Source organism: Ciconia boyciana, chromosome 2 (genome assembly GCF_034638445.1).
Source record: "Ciconia boyciana chromosome 2, ASM3463844v1, whole genome shotgun sequence".
Taxonomy (NCBI): Eukaryota; Metazoa; Chordata; class Aves; order Ciconiiformes; family Ciconiidae; genus Ciconia; species Ciconia boyciana.
This window is the reverse complement of record NC_132935.1, coordinates 101282052-101303653: the sequence shown is the minus strand read 5'-3', so window position 1 is coordinate 101303653 and position 21602 is coordinate 101282052. Positions and strand designations below refer to the sequence as shown.

Genomic DNA, 21602 nt, shown 5'->3' with positions numbered 1-21602 from the left:
ACAGGAAGCACCCAGTATCTTCCTAAAAAGCAGGTCCTAGACCCTTCAAGTAGGGCACCTGAAAATGCTGTTGGCCTTAGGTAGCGGTCACTTCTGGGCCTAGATGCAGCCACATACAAGTTGGATGAAATCCTGAAAGTAGATGCAGGTGATCGAATTAAGTCTCCTACTTAAACGAAGTGACAAAACAGGGTACTGGGTTTACTTCTAGAGGTAGGAATAAACAAAAGCCCTACTTGCCCACATAACTCAGCACAATTGCAGAAAAGACGCCAGCTGATTCTGAAAAGGTGATCTTCAATGCTCCACCTTTCCTTCCTAGCTTAGTCCTAGGCAAAAGGCCTTTGGCACAAAAGCCCGAGAGCTGCAGGGCATGCATGTGCAGTGGTGACAGAGCTCGTGTTAGTTTTCACACTATAACAGGTCAACATCTGTTCACATTCATAAGTAGGACTGGAGAGACACAACACATGCCATTAACCTCAGGCAAGTTCAGTTTGCAAACAACCACCAACGCATGTGCACTGTATTCATATCTGTATAAAAAGAAGGCTAAAATGCATGAAGTAGAACGCTCCTACCACGTAGCAGAGGCCATTTTCAGTATGCTCCGCCTTCATCAACATCTAGTCAAACTCTTGTCTTCTCCCTTTACAAGGCTTGCAGACGGAAATATTTACCACAGCTCATGTTGAGCCCACAAGGCATTTAGAACTCCACAAATGCCACGAGATCCAGCAAATAGCAGCACCGTCCAAGCAGACAGCATAGTACTTCAGGAGACACCCATGCCAGGCACAGCACTTCCAAGTGTGGTTTTGGACCAACTTACTTGAGGAAAACAGAAGTGAAATAGTTCCCTTTTAAAGATGTGATAAATTGGGCAATTTTGCCAAGTCTGTCTTCAAACAGAAGACAGAACTGGAATTGAAACAGAGTCCAAATACTTCATCAGCAGCACCTCAAGCACTGCAACAGCCCCGTCCTGGAGGCACCGGCAGCCTCCCTCCCACCGCACACCACTGCCCCGGGAACGTGAAGGGGGTTTCTTCTCCCCACGGCAGCGAACACAATTCTGGTCTCAAAAAATAATGCAGGAAGTGATTAACTCTGCCAGCCAAAACAAAAGCCTAAAGTCCAACTTAGTCATTTGCAAGGAGGAGAGTTGCCACCATATATACACACTCAGTGCTGCCAACTGTAAATGAGATTATTTGCAGAGACTGTAAAACCCAGAGATTTAGTTACACCAAGAACAGCCTTCCATCTGCTGAAGCCTCGCTCTGGGCACGGCTGGATCTACGTTACCACCAGCAGTACAAGAAGCCCGTCTGAACTGAAGTCATGGTCTCCAACCCATCCTTAGCGGGCAGCTCCTGCGCAAGCCAGGATTAAAGCCTGAGCCACCCTCCCACCCATCCACACCAGCACCAACCCTGCCACCAGAGCCATGGCCACCAGCCCAGCACACACCTTCAGAAGTAAAGCCTGAAGGTTTGAAAGGTGTCATACTTAAAGCTACAAGAAAAGCTCGCATCTTCCTTTCTCACCCAATTCCCCTCTTGGTGCTCTGGACAGGAGGGGTAGGTTGATGTCGTGGTTTAGCCCCAGCCAGGAAGCCCCAGCCCATTCCCCTCCCACAGCCACACCAGACCTACGGGCACCGCACAGGACAGGGACTCCCAAGAGTTTCCTATTTCGCTTTGTAATGAGCCATTCCCACAGCAGTCGGGCACACTCAGCCCCTCTGCTCCACGCCTCCCGTTTCCCACCCAGGGCCAGGTTAAGGCCTTGCAAAACAAGCTGGCTCTGAAAGGGCCTCTGGCTCCTGCTAGGCCTGCAAAGTGGGTCAAAACGTCTCTTGAAGCCACCAATGCCCAAAAGCTTGACAAGTAAAAACTCACAACTAAGACACGTTTGTTTTCAAGAATCATGTGATTCTTTTATAAAAGGACACTTCTATTTTAACATTAATGGCTTTCATTTCAGGAGAAATTAAATGGTCTATCACTCTTCAGCTTGGAGAAGACAACTGAGGACAAAAGATAATGTATCAAAGTCTGTTGAGAAACATATATGGGGAAATAATTTTCCCCTACCGGAATATCTAGGATCACCCAATAATGCTATAGACAGCAAGTTCAAAAAGAAAAAAAAAGGGCAGAAACAAAATTATTTCTTCTTCCATACAAGATAACTAAATCAGATAGAACTTGTTGCTACGTAAGGTCAGAACTACACCTAGATTCAAACAGGGATTAGACAAAAATCACAGGCCACAGGTAGCTATAAAACTCACTGTAACCCCTGACCAAGGAAGTGCTCTCTCAAAGTAGAAGGGCTGTCCTGTGCAAGCCCTCTTCTTGTGTTCCTTCCTCAAACGTTTGCCGGTTGTAGTCAGAGACGTAGTAGGAGAACCTTTCAGCTTGCAAAATATAGCGGTTCCTAAGTTTAAAGATTTTTTTTTTTACATGCTCACACATACTCACAAATGAGCGCACTGTAAAAATTAACAGAGCAGCACCAACGTACCTGGGATAAAATGAGGGGAAAGAATATGCCTTTAAGTGCTCAATCAGTTGAACCAGCCTCTACAGAAGAATAAACTGGCCCTAAAGTGACCCATATCCAGCCTTTGGCAAGCAGGCTGGTGGCACAAGGAAGACACCTTCACGGTGAGAACAGGAAAGACCAACTTCTGAAAACTGAGGCTCGGTGAGCCGATTTAACACCCCAACACCACTGCATGGGAAAGCTCCTGTCTCCTCCCTTCATTTCACTCATCCCATCTTGGGCCACGTACGCCCAATACCTACCACGTGCCAGATCTAATTGCACATCAGACTCAGCTGTTTTACCTTGTTAAAGCAGCAGAAAACCAAGCCACCAGCACAGCTGGATGGTCCCTAAGCGCAGAGGCAGCAGAAGAGCATTGCCAGGCCAGGGGTAGGGTGAAGGAGGTGCTACAGAGGAGACGGTGAGAGAGAAACAAGCCTACTCCTTCCAGCAACAGTAAAGCTTTTGAGTGGCTCAGCTGCTCATGGAAACCTGCCAGAAGCCCTTATCATCATGGGGAAAGAAACCTACCGTACTTCAGCAGTTCTGGTGCAGACAGAGCCACACCAGCATAGCTGGACTCTGCGTGAGGATAGCAAAGCCACCATCAGCAAGTACAGCAAGATACAGGCTATTCCTGTACATTTTTATTAGGATGCCTGCTTTCCACTAGATGCTTGTTGGCACAGTTAGGGCAATCAGGATTTATACCTCTTTGAACTCTCCTCAGACAGCTGTGCCAAAGGACCATGTGGTACCTCCTTGGGCTCAGAAGCAGTCTGTTGCTGGAGGAGATGGATTTAAACCAAAGAAACTCCCTTAAATGCTATTCAAAAAGCAAAGGCCCCAGACTCATGCTAGCATTCATTCCTGCTAACACAGACTATCAGGCAAAGAAATATGAAAACACCTATGTCTTCTGCACAGACAAAACTTTTTATTCCTGCAAAAGAAAGAAAAGCTACTAGTTAACTACTCACTTCTTTTATGCAACTTAGAGGTTTTTCTCCCATACCTTAAACCCTTGTGCAGTATTTATGTCCTGTTTGGCCTGCTCCTTTACCTAACACCTAGGAGGAAGATTGTGCATTACCCCATTTTTCTCCCCTTCCAGCTGTGACTTGCTGAGAAGGAGGGAGGAAGAGGTGCTTTCTAAACTACCAGAAAAATGAGAGAGGTGCTAAGTATTCAGTTTGGAAATGTAAATCCTCCCGCCCCCTTCTGAAGTATGCCGAACCAGCCTCTCCACAGCTCATGTCATCTAAAGGCCACAGGAGTTCTCTAAAGATATTCTTGTTAAGAGGATTTAGCCCCTTTTAAAAAGGACTTAACATGTGGGTGGTGTCTCCATTTAAGCATTTTCTCATGGCTAAGAAAATGGCCCTCTTCTTAAAGGCTTATCTTTATAACCCAAAGACAGTAAGAAATTCTCCACTATTTGAATTAGAAACATTTTGAGCAGCTTGCTTTTGTAGCAGCCCCATTTTTAAGTACTGGGATTTGCAAGTGGTAGTGACTTTCTCACACCAAGTGAGAAGCCAACACCAGCGAGAATGCTTTTGGGGTACCTCGCCAAACATTAATTTCTCCCACGTTTTCATGAGGAGCCGAGTCAATTCGCAAGCTCGCTGCCACCAAAACGGCACGGTGTCACCACCCCGTGCCCTCTCCCGGGCCACCGCCTTCCCTTGGTGGTCCCTAGCACTTACCAGACCTTCCATTAGCTGGTTCAACCTGCTTGCCCAGCAGAAAACCTTGATTTATTTATTTTGGCCAGGGTTAATTTTCCATCCTGGGAAGCCTGAGCTTCCAGAAGGGGAGAAGGGAAGTGGCACTGGCCCCTAGCAGGGCGCAGGAGGGCAGGGGAGGACGCCAGACCACCTGCCCCTTGTAGCAGCACTGACCCTGTCTCCAGAGGCTAAGGCCTTCCCCAGCAGCACAAGCTGATGGTTGCTTTGCAAGGGTTAATTCTTCATTACTGCTTGTGTTTAAGCCATGGCAGGGGTTCAGATGTGCCCGGTAACACTTTCTATTAACTCCACAGGAATCGTGAAAAAGCTCCTCCAGTTGAAAGGGCAGGCAGCCTGGGTCACAGCCTCCCAGGGCCTGGGCTCACCAGGGTACAAAAGCCCGGTTAGCAACCCTCGGCCGCAGGAGCCGCCGCGACAGGCAGCGACAGAGCAAGGAACAGGTTTTGGACAGTACCGAGACACCTGCTTGGGAGGTGGAGGAGTGTGCAAACTTTCATCTCTCTGGGGCTGGAGCCGCCTGTTGTTATGGACTAGGCCACCTTTCAAGGCTTTTCCAGCACAGTTACGCTTACACAACCATAGATAAAGTAACTAACAAATTCCCAGGGGGGAAGCAGCTTACTTTGGCAAAAGAAACTTTTTAGTTTGCTGGTATAGTCAAACACCTCCCTGAACAGCCTGAACTATACTGCTGTACTGACTCTCTTCCAGTCATACCATAGTTTATGTTTGGAAGTGATGGGTGGGTTGCCAGTGCAGTTACATCTGCAAAGATAGAGTATTTTCATAACCCTAACCAGTGCAGGTGTGCTGGCCAAATTTTAGACTTACCCCTACAGTCTTTTGCATAGCAGGGCCTTGTTTTCAGCTGAGGGTCTCGGTCTCTATGCACTACTTGCAACTCAACTAACCAAGCGCTAAATTTATATTGGTACTGCTCGGTTGAGCTCGCTGCCTCAACTACCCAGCATATTCTCACTCCTCTCACCAGTCTCTGGTATCAGTTTCTCGAAACAGCTCAGCTAGGAGCCAACGGGGACAATACCCTCGCCTCACAGTCCCAGAAAATCCTTTGCGAGTTTTAGGGAAAACTAGGTGGGAGCCAGAGAACTGCAAAAGGGCTGGATCGTCTCCCCGCCAAGCAGTTTGTGGAGCAGAAAGAGAAGGCAGAGCACTAGGGCGCTTCAGCGTTCCTTCCCAAAAGACGGGTCTGCAGCAAACCAGCACGGCTCCAAGAGGGGCACTCAGGGCTGCCCGCGAGCACGACTGTCAGGGCAGAGCAAGATGCGCAGCAGCCCCTTTCCTGGCACGTGCCATGGATGGCTTATAGCCTTGGGAGAGCGCCAGCCCGAGCCTATAGATACCGCCGGCCTGACCACTCTCTTCCTCTCCCATCCCACATCTCCCCCCAGAGTAAACACGGGGGCTGAGGGTATACAACAAACTCACTTACAACTTGCATGGGGGCTTTTTTGCAGGCGGAGCCCAAAATTGCATTCCTGCTTCCAAACCTTTAAGGGGGGAAGAAGCCTTCCTAGACATTTATGGCCAGGAGTTTCTCCCATTAGAGAGGTGAATGCTAAACCAAAAAAAAAAAAAGGCACTAAATTCATATTTAATGGTCTTGTAGCACCCACTAAGGAGAAATTTTAGGAGTCCCTTATGACACCAACATCCCTCCCACAAAGCCGAAAAAACCTGTACAATTATTCTCCCAGAATCATCCCGTTATATACGCTCCTCTTCGTATTTGCTTAACACCACCTTCTAGGAAGCAAACCTTCGCATAGGACAGCCAAATATTTACAAAGCAGCTTCAACCAGCCTGCTTGACACCCATCACCATTAGGATACACTGAAGACTGGGAGCGCTGAAAAAAATCAAGTATCTTTTACAGCAAAGATACTTATTTAAAAAAAAGAAAGCTTTGGATGAGATTTGACAAGCCTTGAAACTTCCATCAGCAACCAACACCTGCAAAAACCCACACGAAAGGCAGCTCCTGCCATCCCCACGGTCTCCCAGCTGCACGAAGAGGCAAACGCTGCTCCCAAGCTTTTGCAAAAGTATTCCAGAATTACAGCAAGCATCTCATACCTGGACCATCACCGACTGGGGCGGGGGGGGGAGGGGGGGATGGGGGGTGGTGTTAAAACCCCTTTTGCCCGGGCAGGGGCGCACCGGGGCGGGAAGGGAAGAGGTGGGAGGGAGTTTAGCGATCCCACGCCGCCGGGCGGGGGTCGTGGGCGCCGGCGGGGCTCACCTGCACGCCTCCGGCGTGCAGGTGAGCCCCGCCGGCGCCCACGACCCCGCCCGGCGGGGATGCCCCGCGCCCTCCCCCGCTCTCCAACTCGGCGGAGCCCACACCCGAAAACAGCGAGGACAAAGAAAACCCCACGAGTGTGTGGCGGGGGGGGTGGAATTTTTTTTTTTTGGGGGTGCGGAAATTTTAAGGGGGGGTGGAATTTGGGGTGGGGGTGGGGGGAGTGTCGGCGCGCGCCGCCACCCCACGAGTCACTGACCTGCTGCAGGGGCATTTCCGAGAGCGGCGGGGGCTGGGGGCGGCCGGCCGGCGGTCGGGCTGTCCCAGGCCAGAGGGAGGAGAAGGAGGAGGAGGAGGAGGAGGAAGCGGCGTCCCCCTCCCCGCCCGCCCCGGCTCCCAGTCACAGCCGCGGCCTCCGCGCACGTGTGCCAGACGTCACCGGCGGCTCCGGGGGTGAAGCGGAGACACCGGCGGGGCACGGCCCGGCCCGGCCCCCCGCCCCGGGGGAAGCGGGGCCCTTCCCCGCCGCCGGCTTCTCGCTCTTTGCACCCGTGCGGCGGGACCTGGCGGGGGGTTTTCCCCCCCTCCCCCTTTTTTTTTTCCTTCTCTTTTTTTTTTTTTTCCTTTTAAATAAGACCCGGCGGCGTGGGCTGGGAAGGAGGCAGGAAAGTTTATTGCAACAAAGCGCTGCCTCCGCCTTTCCTGCCCTCCCCCCCCCCGCCCGCCCCCGGGCCCGGAGGGCGGCGGGGAGAGGGCCTGCCTGGCGCTGATCCCCCACCGTCCCCTTCACCCTCCCGCGGGGACGGGGGGAAAAAAATATTACCGGGGGGCGGCCTCCGCCTCCGCCGAGAGCGGGCTGCAGCAGCGCCGTCCTGCCGGCGGGTCCGTGGGGGGTGCAGTACAGCGAGCTGCCAGCGGGCTGGCCCCCATCCGCCGCCGGGGCAAAGGCACCGGGAGCCTGGGAAGCGGCGGCGGCGGAGGAGGAGACAACACAGGGCGCCCCCGCCGCCGCGCCGGTGCTGCGGATCTGGATGAAGGTGCCGGCGGCAAAGCGGGCCGGGAAGCCGGCGGGGGCTGCTCTGGAGTCCGTGGACGGTGCGGGCGGCGGCGCTGCCGGGGCCGGCGGCTGGAGTCCCCTTCTCATCCTTCCCTCCGGGTCTGTCCCCGCAGCCGCGTCTCCTCCTCCCCCCGTCCCTCCCCCCCCGGCCTTCCCAGCTCCGTTCCTCCTCGATGCCGAGGCCCCGCGCAAAATACTGGGGGCTGCGGGTGCCGGGGGGGCCCCGGCTGCAGGATGCGGGGCGCCGGGGGGGGACGGAGGCGGCGGGGCGGGCAGATGCGGCGGATGGAGCGGGGCCGCTCCCGCTGTGTGGGGCCGGCTGGAAAATGGCTCCAGGAAGCGGCGGCTGCTGACAATGAATGAAGGGAAAGGAGACGGGTTACGCGCCAAGGGCCTCCCGCGAAACTCGGATTTCCCGCCCTCTTTTCAAACCAAATTTGCATGTCCCCGCCCCCGGGGCGCGCCCCGCCCGCCTCGCCGCCTCATTGGCCCCCGCCGCCTTCCCGGCCGTCCAACGGGGCGCCGCCTCCCCGCCCCTCTCCCTTCCCACTGGCCCGCCGCCGCCCGGCGCGGCCGCGATTTGCATGCCGCCCGCCGATTGGCTGCGGGGGCGAGGCTGGGGGATTCCCCCACCGAGGAGCCGGGATCCCGGTTCGCCGGCTCCCTGACAGTGACAGCTGCGGCGGCGCCTGCCGCAACGTGCCCGCCGGAGGGGCCACCCCGCCGGGGGCGGGACCGCGCCCCGGCCCCGCCCCGCCCAGCGGCCCCGCCCCGCCCCGCAGCCGGGCAGGGCCCGCCGGGCTCCCCCCCGGGCGGGGCGGAGGGGGGGTGCTGGCTTGCAGCCCCGGGAAGGCGCTGGCCCGGCCGGCGTGCGGAAACCCCGCCGCCGCCGCCGCTGTCGCTGCCGCTGCCGTTGCCGCTGCCGCTGCCGCGCCGGAGGGGCTGGGAGGTGCGTGCGGCGCGGGGCTGCCCCCGCCCCGTTCCGCTGGGCCGGGTTCCCGCCCGGCACCTCTGCTGCTCGGAAGGGGTCACCTGAGTTCTCGCCCTGGTTTGCTCGGAAAGGCGCCGGCCTGGGCAGGTGAAGTGTTTCGGGAGCCGGTTAAAGGCGTCCCGACGCGGGATTTCAGGCTCCGGTAGCTGGAGAAGCACTTTCCGTCGTCTTCGTACTTCTGCACCCATAAATCTTCAAACCAGCCTGTCTGAGACATTTCATTTCTTTTTGCCCACGAAAAGAGAGCGCCCACCAAAATACTCCCTTCCCTGACGACCTGTATTACTTCCCAGAAGTCAAAGAGTGGAACTATGTCCATCAGCTGTTTCTGCTTTCTGGGCAGCATCTTCACTTATTAAATGCCCCCTAAACTTACACACCCCCTTAACGTCTTAAATCCCCCCACCCCACCCTGCCCAGCACCCACTAGCCATGCCCGATTTTCCCTTGCTTTGTTTCCCCTCCCTCGCACCCTGCCACCAGGGCTCCTAGCAGACACGCTGCAGGCTGCACGTCCAGGCTGACACTGCTGAATCGGGCAGATGAAGATCCTTTCCCTTGGTAACATCCCCCATTTTCCAACACTAGCAGGTATACAAAAAGTTGCTCCATCAAGTCTGCAACCCTGCTTATAGTTCCCCCTCGTCTGACCCTAGCTCAGACAGAGCGGATGCCTACGGCGTGATGCTGTTGCACATAAAACGAGGGCATCTTCCATTCTGGGCATGTTTTCCATCAAAGGAGGAAACTCCGCTCCATTTGACACTGGAGAGGCCGTGATTAAGCTACTGCATACAATTTTGGGCACTGCATGTTAGGGAAGATACAGCCTGGAGAGAATCGAGAGGAAAACAAGAACAATAAAACACGGTCAGAAAAATGTGTCCTACTACAAAGGTTGGCTTTTGTTTTGTCGGGGTGAAAAGTAGGGGAAGAGGACATGGCAGTGGTGATCTGATACACAAAAGGTCACAAAGAGATTGCTCTTCCTCCGTAGGGAAAGTAATGGACTTTTTAAGCAATATTAGATTTAATCTAGATAATTGGGGATCAATAGATGTTGAAGTAAGGAAACCCTGCAGCAGCCTACCCAGGGATACTGCAGGTGTTTTAATAGATGAGGAAGACTTCTTTTAGGGGTGATGCAAGTTTGGGCTGGGCGTCCAGGACCTTTCCAAGTCTTCATTATGGTCTTTCCAGACCAGGCAGGAGCAGGGCTTGGATGAAAAACTTCATGTTCTTCTGCAGAACCTTAGCATTATTTAAAATTTTATCTAAATCTGCAGTTCTGCTACTGTGGACCGCTCTTAAGGAGTCAGCCAGCAACATCCAACTTTGTGCCCTTGCACAGTGTGAAGCAGCTGAGAGCTGTGCTCAGCGTGCCTTGGCCACGGCAGGTATAGCAGCACCTTGCTGGCCGGGTGAGGCGTATCCTCAGCGGAAGCAGGAAGAAACACAAATCTCTCCCTACCGCAGAGTTCATCTTCAGTCTTATTCTGGAGCATCTTTTATGGTTTTCCTCTGCCATGGTCTCTGCCGTCTTCAGCTAACTACCCATCATGCGAGGGCATCCTACGCCAGGACTCGCTGCCTCGTAGCAGGAGAAGGTTACTGGGGCACATCCGAGGGCCAAAGCAGGGCAGAAGCTGAAGAGTGAGGACAGCAGGTGAAGGGGGAGGGAAAAGTCCAGACAGAGAGAAATGTGCAGCCAGGCGGGTAGAGAGCTACATAAAGGAAGCTAATTGCAGGCCCAAGAACCTCTGTTGGTCTATAAAAAATGAATTGCTGCCTACTTGGATGTTATCATCCAGGTATCTATTGCAGAGAAAACACCCTGCAGAACTCAAAGGCTTAGGAGATACTATAATTAAGACTGATGTGCAGCTGTGATTTATCTTTCTGCGTGAGTATGGTACTATGGTACTATACTACTATGCTTGTGAGTATGGTCTTTATCTGTATGATGATATGCAATTTTACCCATACAGTGTCATTTAGGGAAAAGGCTGCGTTTGTCCTGAAAATGGATGGGCCTGTGTGATGAGGATTGCTTTCTTTGGGATTCTGACTGTTGTTGCAGGTAGTGGAAGCAACAATGGAGATTAAGCTTTGCCTCGATGTTAAAATGGTTAAAAGCTGCACCAGAGACCTGGATGCTAATGTGACTTCTCCCATTAAGAAGATTCTGGACAATGTAAAAATGAAGACTGAAAAAAAGTTCCTGAGTTAAAAAAACTGTCTCTAAGAAAGGTTTGAATAATAATAGACAGTAAATAAATGTATAGCCCTGCATATGGAATAATTATGAGGACAGAAAATACTGAAGAGCTACTTACTACATGAGGCCTGCCCATCCTTCATACCGAATGAAGAATTGTGCAGGAATAATGTTCACATAAGGAAAGACTGCATCGTTATGCATACATGCAAGGGGCAGACCTGAGATTGTACAAAAAACCCACTTTCCTGATTATTAACCTTTAAGAACTCAATTTATTAAATTTTGGAGCTTGACTTCACAAGCATCCAAGGAATAGTTGAGAAGGGAGGGATGGGATTATGTGCTCGTGATCGCACATCTGGAACACAACTTGCATGAGAGCAAATGGACATCTGGAGGGAGTACTGAGAGTGGTGGGATACATGCTTCTTGCTGTCACTGCAAGTGTGACATACCATCATCCAGGTCATTGAAGAAGATGTTAAACACTGTGGACCCCAGTATTGACCCCTACCAGACACCACTAATGACTGGCCTCCAGCTGGACTTTGTGCTGTTGATTAGAAACCCTCTGGGCCTCACAGTTCTCAATCCATTTCACTGTCCACTTACCATAGCCCACATTTCATCCATTTGTCTATGAGGATGTTATAGGAGACACTGTCAAGAGCCTTACTGAAGTCAAGATAAACATCATCCACTGCTCTCCCCTCATCCACTGAACTGGTCAGTCTCACTGTAGAAGGCTATCAGGTTGGTCAAGCATATCTTTGTCTTCATAAATCCAAGCTGACTACTCTGAATCACCTTCCTGTCTTTCATGTGCTTGGAAATAGTTTCCAGGATAATTTGTTCCATCACCTTCTTAGGGACTGAGGTGAAGCTGACAGATCTGTAGTTCCCCAATCCTCCTTCTCGCCCTTCTTGAAGACAGGACTGTCATTTGCTTTCTTCTAGTCATCAGGAACCTCCCCCAGTCACCATGATCTTTCACAGATTATCAAGAGTGGCCTCACAGTGACGTTGGCCAGCTCCCTCAGCACTCGTGGGTACATCCCATCAGGTCCCATGAACTTGTGTACGTCCAGTTTGTTTAAATGTTCCCCAGCTTGATCCTCCTCTACCTAGGGTAAATCCTCCTTTCTCTAGACCTTCCCACCGGCTTCTCAGGAACCTGAGATTCCTGAAAGCAAATCTTACCAGTAAAGACTGAGGCAAGGAAGGCATTCAGCACCTCAGCCTTTTCCATGTCCTTTGTCACTAAGTCCCTTTCCCCATTCAGCAGTGGGCCCACATTTTCCCTCATCTTCCTTTTGCTGTTGGTGTACCTAGAGAAGCTCTTCATCTTGCCTTTCACATCCCTCTCCAGATTCAACTTCAGGTGGGCTTTGGCTTTCCTAACCCCATCCATGCATGCTTGGACAGCATCTCCATATTATTGCCAGGTCACTTGTCCCTGCTTCCACCTCTTACATGCTTTCTTCTTACGTTTGAGTTTTGTCAGGAGCTCCTTGTTCATCTATGCCAGCCTCTTGCTGCCTTTGCTTGATTTCTAGCTCATTGGGATGGACCAATCTTTAGTGTGGAGGAGGTCATCCCTGAAAAGCAACTGAACTTCTGGTCTCCTCTTCTCTCCAGGACAACCTCCCACAGGATTCTTCCAGGCAGACACCTGAAAAAGCCAAAGTCTGCTCTTTTCCAGCCTGGGTTGTGATCCTAATTTTTGCCTTGCTCCCTCCACTCATGGTTGCCATCTTAGGATGACATCTCCCAAAGCAGCTACTGAGCATTAGTGAATCTGTGCTAAACAATTGCAAGCTGTGATGTTTAGTATGTTTCACTTTTCAGAAACAATTCATTTTCAGAAAAATTGTATTAGAGCTATCCTTGACCAAATTTCAAGGCTTTGCTTCAAAGAAAAGCCTGCCAGATTTTTTAAAGACAGCTTGTCTTTCTTTGCCTTGTTTCTCAAGTAGTTTAATAGTTCTGGCCAAAAATGTCAGGCTGAGGCCATCATCTCTGTGAAATTTCAGACCAAATGATTTAGCTTTTAGAAGGCGACAGATGATTGAAAAACTGGGTCTCAGAATGAGAAATGCTGGATAACCTTAAGTATAGGCATGCCTACCCCCCCAGAGAATAATATATAGGCATCCCTTCTGGAGAGCAATTTGAGAATAAACATGATGGAGCTGCAGTGAAGTAATAGCAGATTCTGCTTTTGTGCAGGGGACTAGATATTTGGGACATAACTGGAAATAATCTAATATGATTCCACAACCTTTGAACACAGTTTATGTCATTAGACCCTTTTTCCTCTTAGTTGGAACTCAGAGTTAAAAATAAACATCCAACTAACTAACTGAAAAAAATGAACCCTTGTGAAGTAAATGCCTAAACCCTGGGCAAATTCATTAACCATGTTTACACTTATAAAATTTACAGGGATTATAATGATATTTTCTAGGATAGAGACCAAATTTTAAAAAACAGAGAAATGAAACTAAAAAAATTAAACTGACTTCCTTATTCTGTAATTTCTACTAAGAAGGTGATCTGAGAATTTAGGAGTGAAATGACTCCTATGAGCAGCATGTGATCTAGTTACTGGGTGTATTTACTTAACAGTTTCTGGAAATGTTTACAGGACTATCATCCCTTAATTTTTAAAAGGCATCAACTTTGAATGTCACTTTGACATAAAAAAATAATTAGACATGGGCACAACCTTTTTTACCAACAAGCCACCCCTCCTATTTCAGTGGTTTCAGGGAAAGCAGCAAGATCACCTAACTAGAGTGAGGGCATACAGTAGCACAGCATCATTTGGTAGCATCTCCTCATTATACCTGTGTAACATCCATTAATCCTAGTTATCAAAAGAACTTTGTGGTGGAAAAATGATTGCTTGGTTCATATGAGTTTCTTTTTCAATGTTAATGATTTTTTTTTTTAACTGTTGGCAAGGTCATCACAGTCTGTTGATATTCCATAATAATCTCACTTCTTTGCATGTAGTCATGTATTTATGTTAAAAAAACCTCCTGTATATATCTATAAATTTGTTAATGTCTTCCATTTCTACACTGCACTACCTACATACATTGGTAAACATATAATTTTGATTTCTAGCAAATGATACTTACGAAAATACAACAAAAATCATGCATGCGTTATAAATTCTGTATGTCAGCATAGTTCTGCTTTAGGGAGGGTTTTAGTGAGGAATGTCAAGTGTGACTATCTGCTTGAGGAGATGGATGGGCGCTACGCCCCTATCATGGAAAGACAGAAACATATACTTGACCTTATGCAGGCTAGTTATCATGAGATGACTTTAAGTGTCTGTGTATTGCAGGATTAGGGGATCGGCTACTTGCTAGACTGTTGGTCCTTCTGTTGCAACTTTCTGCCTTTCCTTTTGTGGGATTACAGCACATCTCACAGTTCTCACCCTCTGAGAACATGGCCCAGTGCAAGGGGTTTCACTAGGAGGGAGAAGAGACATGGGGTCTGTTCCTCTATGGCCAGTTCCAATCCCTTTTGTCAACTCAGTCCAACTTTACATAAAGAGTTAATGTCCATAGTAGCTTCCTGCACCGTGTCCTCACACAGCAATCAATTGAAACCTTGTTCATCTTGATCAAGTACTATTTAAAACACAAAGCAACCTAAAATAAAGCTGCTCTCAGGCCATCTAACCCTCTTAAGTCTATTACTCAGACCTTCAGTCTTTAAGTTCTTTCAGCTTTTGTATAACTGAACAGGTTGCCTTCCAAAAGACCAAACAATCCCCTTATAATCAAGCCTAAACAACTGTTTGTGCCCCCAGAGGGGATTGCTTTGCCTCAGCTCCTGGCCCCTGGAGCATGCAGAAGTCTGTGGGACAGCTATCCATGCAGGCCCTGAACCTCACATGCTCTTATCTTCAGGAGAAGAACTGGCTTCAAAAGGTTACTAAGATCAGGTATATAACATTGACAATATATGTTTTGTTCATTTTTGTGTATTTTTATCTTCAAGGTTTTCTTTTTAAAGAGCAAGTTATTTAGGGACTTTTTGGGTGAGAGACAGTTCCAGGGCATTCTGATAGGAATCTGTTTCAATTTCATCTTCTGGAGTTTTCTCCAGTTTTCTTCACTGGAGCAAGGGCTGCAATCCAGGTCTCTGGATCGATCACTTGCATCATTTGTTGAGGAGTTGCTCCAACAGTGGTCTGGCTGGCAGTGGAACAGCTCCATTGGAGGGTGCCCACAGCCCGCGCACTCTCCTAGGACAGAGATATATGTTCAAACCCATTTTCCAAAGCAGGCAGAAGACAAATTTGAACCCAGGCCTCCAATATCGCTTGTTGTGGACAAACAAGGAGAGAAAATTTCAACTTCTGCTCTGTAAGTAACTTCTTGTGAAGAGCTGGAGTAAGGACCCCTCTGAAGCTTCCTTCCCATTTTGGGGTTTTTTTCTGAGGGTGGAAGGCCAGCTCTTAATCTTGGGTGCCTGTTTCTCTCCATGCACTGGATAGGAAGAGCTTAGGTATTTGGTTCAGACCCGTAGGTTTCCCTAGGCGGCACAGGAACGGCTGCTGAGCACACAGCTACATGGCGGGAGCCTGGGCTGGGGACGAGGTTGGGCGGGCGGCAGAGAGCGAGGAAGAGCATCCCTGCCCGAGTGGCTGGGGGACTGTTTCCTTCCCTGGGTCAGGGCCTACAAGACAGGCACCACAGTGCTCAGCTTATATCCCCTCCATCAACCCAGCTATTGAGATAGGAGCAGGCCTACTTTATTAGGGCGCTGCCTCTTCTGTAAGTAGAAGATTTTAATCTCTGTGTACACAGGGTCTCCTTTATCCTTCTTTAACTAGTCGGCTTGTTGTAGGGAAGTTATACTAGTGGAATGTCTTAATTCAATCCAGGTTTGTTAGGTTTCTTTTCCACATTCATCCAGATCAGATAAATCGCACGCCGTATTTACTTTTTTGAATGCTTGCCTAAAGAGTCTATGCACTGAGGCTGTTTCTCATAATGTTCTGACTTTTGGAACCAACTCTTTATTTACAGGCTTTGGCAAAATGGTTAGATTTATCATTTATTAACCAGAAAACCAACAGCCCTTTCTTTTAGAAAGGTACAGAGTTGCACAAAGTATACTGTGCTCCCAAAATTACAAGTTTCATTCTGGATTTTTTCATAATTCCTATTATCTATGGTTTGGTAGGTATGGTCATTACCATTTTTGGAGATGGAAATCCTTTTCTTCCTTCTCTTTCAGTTTCAAACTTCCCTAACATTTCATTAACTTGTTGCATCAAGAATTTTTGTGAAGTTTGCCTTGAGATCATAGTTACATTTTTCTGTGCCTTGTGAAGAGGCATTTCTTTACTGTGCTTTTTAAATTTTTTCTTAAATAAATCCACCTTTCACCTCACAGTGGGTTTTTATAAGTAGAGTTATATTCATCCTTATCTTCCTCTTTAGTATGCCTGGATATAACATCAGTTAGCATTTTTCTTTCGTTTGAATTGTTTTGGTTTGAATAGCTTTTGCAGGAATATGGCCTTACTTCTCCAATAGCTGGCAGCTTGTCCAAAATCTCATACTTCATCATCACAGAAATGTAAGTGCGAGACATGCATTTTGGAGGCATCAGAAATATTTACAACAAATAATAATAATTTCAAATAATTCTTGAATATTATTTCAGCATATAAAGGCTTCAGAAACCTGTTCTATTTAGACTACAGTGGAAACCAAGTTAGCAAGAGCCCAAGGTTTGCACACGTCGTCAGAACTAACCCTGTGGGACTATCTTCTGCCTTTCCTGTCAGAAGCTAGGTGCTAACAGAGCATGATGCTAATGGAGACATTTGGGGAATTCCTGTTTTGTCCAGAGCTGTTCAAATTAGGTGCCTTTTGGAGACACACGAACATGGGGTACAGGAAGAGCAATCCAACATTGCTCCAACATCATCCGTAGCTGATTCAGGCTTGAGCATTGACCCTAAGAGCCTCTGCTCTTCAGCTGTGGTTGCATGCACAACTTGAGCAGGCAGAAGCTGTCACTGCCACCAGAAGAAGCAGTCCTGCCTTTCACTTATCATTTGTTCCTGTTCCTGTGCTACCCCTCCCTTTGCTTGTGGCTGGGGAACTGATCTGAGTTAGAGCCAACTATTATTTGGGCTGGGTTAGTCTTAGCTCGTATCGGTTCCTGATCTGTTTCACTGCAGGGCCGCACTGAATTTTTTTGTGCCAACACAAGGGAGGGGACAACATGGAGACAGCGATGATCCAGGTCCCTGGAAAAAAGGGAGGTGAGATGCCACCAGCTCAAAGAGTTCATGAAACTCCAGACTTTTTCTTGATTGTGCTTTGCAGGAGTTCAGTTAATGAGGTCAGTTGAATTTTTGCTGTTTTGCCATGTTTCAGTTGTTTCTCATCCATCTTTGCATAACAGGTAATCTACACTACTTCCCATTCCTCTGGGCTTTTCTTACCACTCCTGCTGTCCAAGGTGGGATGCCGGGAGCACTGAGTTCAGTGAAGACGTGGCTGTCACAGCTGCTTACATCCAGGCAGGACAGTGGAGTCTGGTGGTCGAAGAGAAAATTGCAACCAACGAGATCTCACCTTCCACCGTTGAGATCTTCAGCGAGCAGCTTTGGCCTTCCAGCTTCTGCTCCATCTGCACAACAGCCCCACACAGGCTTCCCCTTGGCTGAACCACAGCTGGACAAACTGCTTAACACTGCGTGTTCCTAATAGCAGTCCCTGCACTATGCTGACTGTAGAAGGGATCTTAACAGGGCTGATGCTTTCTCTTGTTGCTGTGGCTTTGGGGTGTGTTTGGTTTGTTGGAGTGCAGCTGCAGATCCAAGTTTCCTCACACTGGTGGTAAAAGCGGAGGCAGTAGAGACCAGCTGGCATTGTCCCACTCTCGAGGACTCTTCTGCATAAAATGCGTGTAGGGGTGATACCATCTGCCCCCAAACTGGAGGGAAGAACCAGCTGCAGATGCAGCTGGGACAAACAGCTACAGGAGCAGCTGTTGATCAGCCTCTTAATCTCAGTTTTAATGCACACCTATCCTTGGCAAGGTCCCATTTGCCTACTTTTCTTTTTACTTAGGTTGGCCTTTCTCAGAATGTCCTCCCACCAAACCATGCCATTTCCTGCCCCCGCTTCATTGCAGTTGACTTTGCTTTGATCTCACCAGTCTTTGTCTCTTTAAAATAAAAATAATCTCTTTATAACCGAGTGCCATTGCACGCCGTGGGTACCATTGCAAGGACAAGGATTATAAATATTAGAATAGCTGGCTGTTGAGGTTGTGAGTGATAGTGGTGCAATGGGAGGGACTCCAAGTAATATCACAAGGATGAGGAAATCTTTCTCCTTTCCTCTGGAGGACTTCCATATGCAAAAGTGGGGGTGCTATGATGTGGCTGTCAGAGTCTTAGAAAATGATGAAGCTTGTGGAATGGACAGTTGTGAGATAAGGCACTAATGCAAATTGCTCTGTACTTCTAGTAGGGAATAGTGTCTGTTGTGATGCAGTCCTTGCCCACAAGGAAAACCTTGTCAGGTTTCTCGTCCCTATGTGTCCCCAGGTTTGAGCACAATCTGGTCATGCATAAAGATTTTAGGATTCAATTGTCAAAATGATCAGTCTTGCTATGCATCTTTTACAAAAACAAAGAGATTCAAGTCCATGAAAATCCTCATTAGCCAGACATCAATATTCTGAGACTAAAGACAGTAGCTGTTGAAAGAAGCATATACTTGCAAAGCATATTATTATTTATCAAAGTGAACAGAAGGGAAATGCTTCTCTGATTCTATCTCTTTTTTTTTATTTATTTTGTGTAAAATATCTTTCTTATTATAATCAGAACAAAGATAATTCATGTCTCAGATTTAAATTCTAAGCTTAGCAGAATAGAAAAGAGAGGCTTGTGCTCATTTTTCATAAACTAGCATTTCAATTTCAGAAAATGTATGATGCAAGTTGAATTAGCTCTGCTGGGCTATAAATGCATTCTTGTTTTGGTCCTCAATTCACTTTTATGTTGGACTCATCTGGGAAGATCTTGTCTTTCTCAGAAAGAGATGGCAGCAAATCAGTTGGGAAACAGCAGATTTCTTCAGATCTCACATTCATCTGATTTTGCAGTATGCCATTTCTAAGCTTGTGAGACAGATGGAAAACCTTAGGAGCTTGGAAACTTTGGAGACTGTTGCACTGAGATTAGTGAGATCTTCATGAACTAGGCAACAACTTCATCAATGTTGTATCAAATGTTATGTCTCTCTGCATTCCAGGAAACACCATGGGTAAATATGCAATCTCTCAGAGATACAAGAAATCTCATTTTTGTGGTAAAGGGTAGCAAAGACAACAGCATAATTGCATACTCCTGATTTACCCAATGGGGCAGCACTATTGAAATACACAAAAAGCCTGAGGAGCGTTATAAAATGTGCTGCCTGAAGATTGCTTTTTTGATCTAAGGACTGCCAGAAGCCTCTGAAAGGGTGCCATGCTGCAGAACAAAGAGCCAAGCATCGTGTGCATGCACTTAACAGGTTCACATGCTGCTGATGGAGGATACTGGCATTAACTTAGAAGAGAGTTGTAGAAGCAGAGAAGGCTGCCAGGAGATGTGGTGGTTAGGCAGGTCAGTCTCCTGCATGAAGCCGAACTATTGCCTGACTAGATCAAGTCAGATGTGACCTTGAAATGGAAGGGTCATGACAGACAGCAAGAACAATCCCCTGATTATCAGCTCCCCAATAACAAATTGTAGATTTTGTTTTTCTTCCAGATGCACTGGTTGCAACCTTACCCACACACACTCCCTCAGTTCACTGACAGCTGTCTGTTCTCTTCCAATTTATAAAGCCCTACTCAGCTACCAAAAAACCCCCATGCAAAATAACAACAAACAAACCAAAAGATACATAGCCAAGTCTTCTCAACTGTTGCTCAGAACCCCTTTTCACCCACTGACAGTTTACAATTGTTTTAAATTATCATGTACTTAGGCAAGCAAGGATTGCTACTGAAAAAATACTTACAAACCTAATAACTAAGTGCAGTCAAGCTTTTTTAATAGTTAGGTTTCCTTGGTGGTGCCAATTTAGGCTGATTGTGATTTAAGGTTAAAAAAAATCGGCAGTGCTAGTACAAGTATGAGGTCAGTGAGTAATTTGGTGAATACTGATTTCACAGGAATGCCAGCAGAGTATGTTAATAGAGTCAATGCTGAGCAATACAGCTTGCTTCTGCCTGCCATTGAGGCTCTTTGTCTAAAGCAGGGCTGTCTGTTTAAAGAGCATCTTCTTGTGCTCATTGAAATTATAACAACAACTTAAAACTGCTATTGCACCTGCTCACTCCCAGGCATCTGAAGATAGTCTCCAACAATGTTAAAATGAAGTTGCTCTTCATACAGAGTTAACTGGTGACATCAAACCAATGCACAAGCGTTAATGGTTTAAATTGGGATGTAAATGAAAGGAATAGCAGAAGTAATCCTGCTGTTAACAGGCAGGGAATGGGGTGCAGGCTAAGGAACAAAAATCATCCTGTTTCTGAGTTTCGATATTTCCTCATCTTTTGTTTCAAGACCCATTTAGGTTCAGATGATGGCACCAGGTGTGCAACGTTAACCATCTGAGCAGGGTACATTTAGAAAACAAGGGTTGGAAGGTGTTGGGAGGGGAGATGTTTTTTTTCCCTTCCCTTCCCTTCCCTTCCCTTCCCTTCCCTTCCCTTCCCTTCCCTTCCCTGTGGAGGAGCGGTTGGCTGGAGGTGGGCCCAAAGAAAGTAGGATGGGGTGGGTTAATTCAGTGTTCTGTACTCATTAACTGTTCCATTGAGTAATTCTTTCCCCTGATTTTTGTCTAACTTATAGTTTTGCTGAGGAAGAGCTTAACTTTTGTGTGCTGCTGAATCATGTGGTGTTGCACCTTAATTCCTCTAGGCCTGAATTTTTAAAAAAATTTTAAAAATTTCTGCCTTTTTCTGTAAGAAAGGGAGAAATAAACAAAGAAACCTAGAAGCAAAAATCTCAAGTTATGTTATCTGTCCAGAGGCTTCTGTGTTACTAAGAAATCAAAGAGCATCAGGGAACACTTCTGGACATGGATTATTATTATTTTTTTTAACTTTTAAATTATTAGAACAGTTGCTGGCATGGTTTTGGTCCAGACTACCTACCATTCTCCCAAAACAGTTCTGGGCATATTTCAGGAGTCGCTGCGGGCCCAGGACCATTCCTGGTAAACCACTTGAATGTGGCCACCCTGTTTTGGAGGATATTATGGACTCCTAAGTTTCATTGATATATCCTACTAGTTCACCCAGTGACTTGTGTTTTATTGGAATACTAAACTGCAGTTCCTGAAAAGAAATTAAAACTTGATTTTAATATCAAAAGAGATGGAACATTACCCGCTTTTTTTGAGAATGTATTCCTCTTAATCATTTGAGCTTACTGTCTGTTTCGAAGTACACGGCTCCAATTTCCAGTCACTGATTGTTATTTTATTTTTTTTTCTGTTAGCCTGTGGTCATTCAGTACTTCCTTCTTCAGAAGATACTTATACACTGTAATCAAACCTGATTTTTATAACAGATTGTGTTTTTCAGGTCTCTGTTCATAAGGCATTTTCTAGAGCTCTGTAATAAATACTGCTGCTCTCTTCTGTATTAACACCCATTGCCAACATCCTTTTAAATAAGGATAGCTAATGCAGTTATGCAG

General features: G+C 47.6%; 1 protein-coding gene across 3 annotated transcripts in view; it reads right to left on the bottom strand.

Annotated features, from left to right (window-relative positions):
• E2F3 (E2F transcription factor 3) overlaps window positions 1-8011 on the bottom strand; it is a 44355-nt gene extending 36344 nt beyond the window's left edge. Inside the window, exon 1 of one of the 3 annotated variants that reach the window (XM_072853372.1) lies at window positions 7395-8011. In XM_072853372.1, coding sequence (XP_072709473.1) covers window positions 7395-7715 — 321 coding nt within the window. In that variant the 5' untranslated portion in view covers window positions 7716-8011. Of the gene's footprint in view, window positions 1-6830; window positions 7138-7394 lie in introns of those variants that run through there. The other 2 variants (XM_072853373.1, XM_072853374.1) reach the window with 2 other exon arrangements.
• Between the last annotated feature and the right edge of the window lie 13591 nt (window positions 8012-21602).